Below are 2,798 nucleotides of genomic sequence, written 5' to 3' on the forward strand. Positions count from 1 at the left end.
CAGAGACTTTCCAGGTACCTGGTTCCAGTCCATGCTATCGCTTTAAATTGGAAACAGGTCCATGGATATATTCCTTTGGTATCTCAAGAGCAATGCAGGGAATACACTCCGAAGTACATGTTTGGCAGCCAGAAAAGCATTTCCCTGGTAGTATAAAAACCTCACTTATAAACAGCGTTACAAGTTATTTCATTCAATTTCCCTGAAACAATGACCCTTTTAAAACATGTGCCTACATTTAAAAAAAACCTCTTCCCTTTAATTCTACAAGATAATTGATCTTTTCCCATCAGTACCTAGAATAAATGGTTTTATAAACATTTGACGAATTCGGTCAATACGAACTATACCCAGCTCCATGGATCTCAATGTGTTTTACAGAGGAGGGCAATGTCATTATTCCCATTTTAAAGATGGGGAGACTGAGGCACATGGAGGGGAAGTGACTTGTCCAAGGTTATCCAGAAGGCCAGTGGCAGAGCTGAGAATCCAACCCAGGTCACCCAAGTTCCGGTCTGGTGTTCTGTCCCTTAGGCCACACTGTCTATTTTGCATTTCTGAAATGTCTTTCATCTGGAGGTCTCTAAGGGCTCTACAAACTCCAGACACATTAGGACAACCTCGGGTTAAATAAAGGGTGAGCATTACAGAGCGCTCAATGCTTTGTAACCAGGAGCAGAGGGCAATCAGCAGGCTTGGCAGCAGAACTGCAGCTCCTCACGCTGGCTCCTTGGAAGGGCAAATGTAGGAGGAGCTAGAAGCACTTAGTGGATTGGGACCCGAGTGGTGCTGCAGCCTCCTGTTATACACGGAATTCTACTGAGCAGCTGGAGGCTTGGAAAGAAAAGGAGAAAGCTGAGGATCCATTTTTAAATAGCTTTCACTGGCTCCTGTATCCTAGAGCGCCCCCTTGTGGCAGGGACTGACTAAGTGGCAATGCTGTGGTCTCTCCTTGGGAACCTGAGAAGGAAGGTCTGTAGGGACCCGCTCCTTGGGAAGCCAGCCTTCTCCTTTTTGAACCTCCATGCCGTCTCTTCTATGGAGTAGAGGAGGGTCAGCATCCTGTTGACTGTATAAACCGTATCCCCCCTGATTACGGCAGTGAAGAGAGCTCCTTTGCTGTTCACGAATTGCCCCGGTAAAGCTGTCCACTGCAGGCTGGTGAGGTTGAAGCAATCTATCACACACCGCAGGAAGTCGTCTGAGGGCCCATTCCGCATGATGTAGAGATTATCTCTGTGGGCCACCATGCAATGGCCATAGCTCTGAGGTCTCTTTAAGGCTGAAATAGGAAGCCATTCGTCTTTCTGGATCTCATACTCATAAATGATCGTGGTGTCTAGTGGCTTCCACAAGCAGACAAATATCCGCCCCATGGCCTGGGCGCAGGGCGCACCTGCTGTTGGCTGGGGCAGATCGGCGACAAAAGTCCAGGTGTTGGAGGACACATTGTATTTCTCCACAGACTTTAGCAAGGTCTTCTCAAATTCTCCTCCTATGGCGTAAAGATAACCTTCATGACCTGTCAGTGTGAGGTCGTACCGGAGCTGCTGAGGACTGGGAAACTCGCTCCAGCTGTTAGCATCTACGTCATAGCAAAAGCTGATGTCCACGATTTGTTTGCTCGCTCCGCGGACTCCGCCCACTATGTAGATCTTATTATCCAGTGTTGCCATGCCGGCCAGGAATGTGCTGGCCGTCAGTGGCAAGCAGGAGAGCGTCTTCCACGTGTTGTCGTCCTCATCAAGGTAGCAGATGGTTCTCGAAAGGTCCTGTAGAAACTCAAAGGTTGGCGTATGGGCTCCCACTGCGACAAACGTGCTGGGCAGAAGGGAGTCCACGTAATCCAGCAGGTCAGCGGAAAGGCAGTCTAAGTACTCCTCTAAATCAGAATAGCCATCTCTAATGTACAGGGCAGCACTGTGGAAAAGGTCCTGCAGGCCAAACATGGCAGCAGCTTGATAAAGGACAATGCAGTTATCGGAATTGATGGAATTAATCAGATACTTGGTCATCGTCTTCACCTGAAGAAAAGCTGCACATTCAACCGCCTTGAGATTCTCCTCACAGGTCAGCACGGGTCTCTCCCCTGCCAGGACCCGGAGCATGAGGAGAAATCCCATGGCACTCAAGTCTTGGATCTGGATTTCATCTTGCGTGCTCTCCTTCATGCCAGACTGGAAGAGCGCGCGGAAGTACTCACTGTGTTCCACCAGCAGAGCCTTGTCCGTGGCGAAAAACTCCTCCTCCACTTTGATACGCACTCTTCCCCGCAGGAACGTCTGCATGGTCTGCTCCGGAGTCAGCCTTCTAATGCCGGGGACCTGAACCAGGGAAGCAGGTGGTGATGGTGTCTCAATGCATGGGCAAGGACACAATGGAACCCAAAGCCTTTCTCAGTATGTCGGCCGCTTCCCAAGCAGAGCACTGTTCCTATCTCTTCTGTGGTTGTTTGCTAGCTTTCTGAGCCTCCCCAGCAGCTAAGACGCTGCTAACTTGTAATATAAATACCTCCAGCTAAAGATAGCTGTGGCCCATGTGATCGGAGTTGCCAGCAATGAAAGCCATAAGCAGAGCCTGTCATTGGCATCCATGGAGCTCTCTTACCAGCTGATACCAGCAGCACTGCTTCCAATGAAACACAGAGTAGCCACTCCAGGGACTGGCAGCATTTAGCTGCCTATCGGTGCGGGGAGGGGAGGTCATCAAATAAAGGTGGAACTTAATCGTACTGGACGGGTCCAATTCATCCCAGCTGTAACTCGTGAAATCCCCTCAGGGGATGACGTGAGGTGATC

General features: G+C 49.8%; 1 protein-coding gene across 1 annotated transcript; it reads right to left on the reverse strand.

Annotated features, from left to right (window-relative positions):
* Positions 1 to 926: 926 nt before the first annotated feature.
* On the reverse strand, positions 927 to 2,288 carry KBTBD13 (kelch repeat and BTB domain containing 13). The gene has a single exon (XM_073361495.2). It carries the CDS (start codon positions 2,286 to 2,288, stop codon positions 927 to 929), a length of 1,362 nt encoding a protein of 453 aa, XP_073217596.2.
* Positions 2,289 to 2,798: the final 510 nt, after the last annotated feature.

Source organism: Lepidochelys kempii, chromosome 10 (genome assembly GCF_965140285.1).
Source record: "Lepidochelys kempii isolate rLepKem1 chromosome 10, rLepKem1.hap1, whole genome shotgun sequence".
NCBI classification, from domain to species: domain Eukaryota; kingdom Metazoa; phylum Chordata; order Testudines; family Cheloniidae; genus Lepidochelys; species Lepidochelys kempii.

Bases quoted from the DNA above. Each gene is read 5' to 3' on its own strand.
- KBTBD13 (XM_073361495.2), bottom strand. From the start codon at position 2,288: ATGCAGACGTTCCTGCGGGGAAGAGTGCGTATCAAAGTGGAGGAGGAG.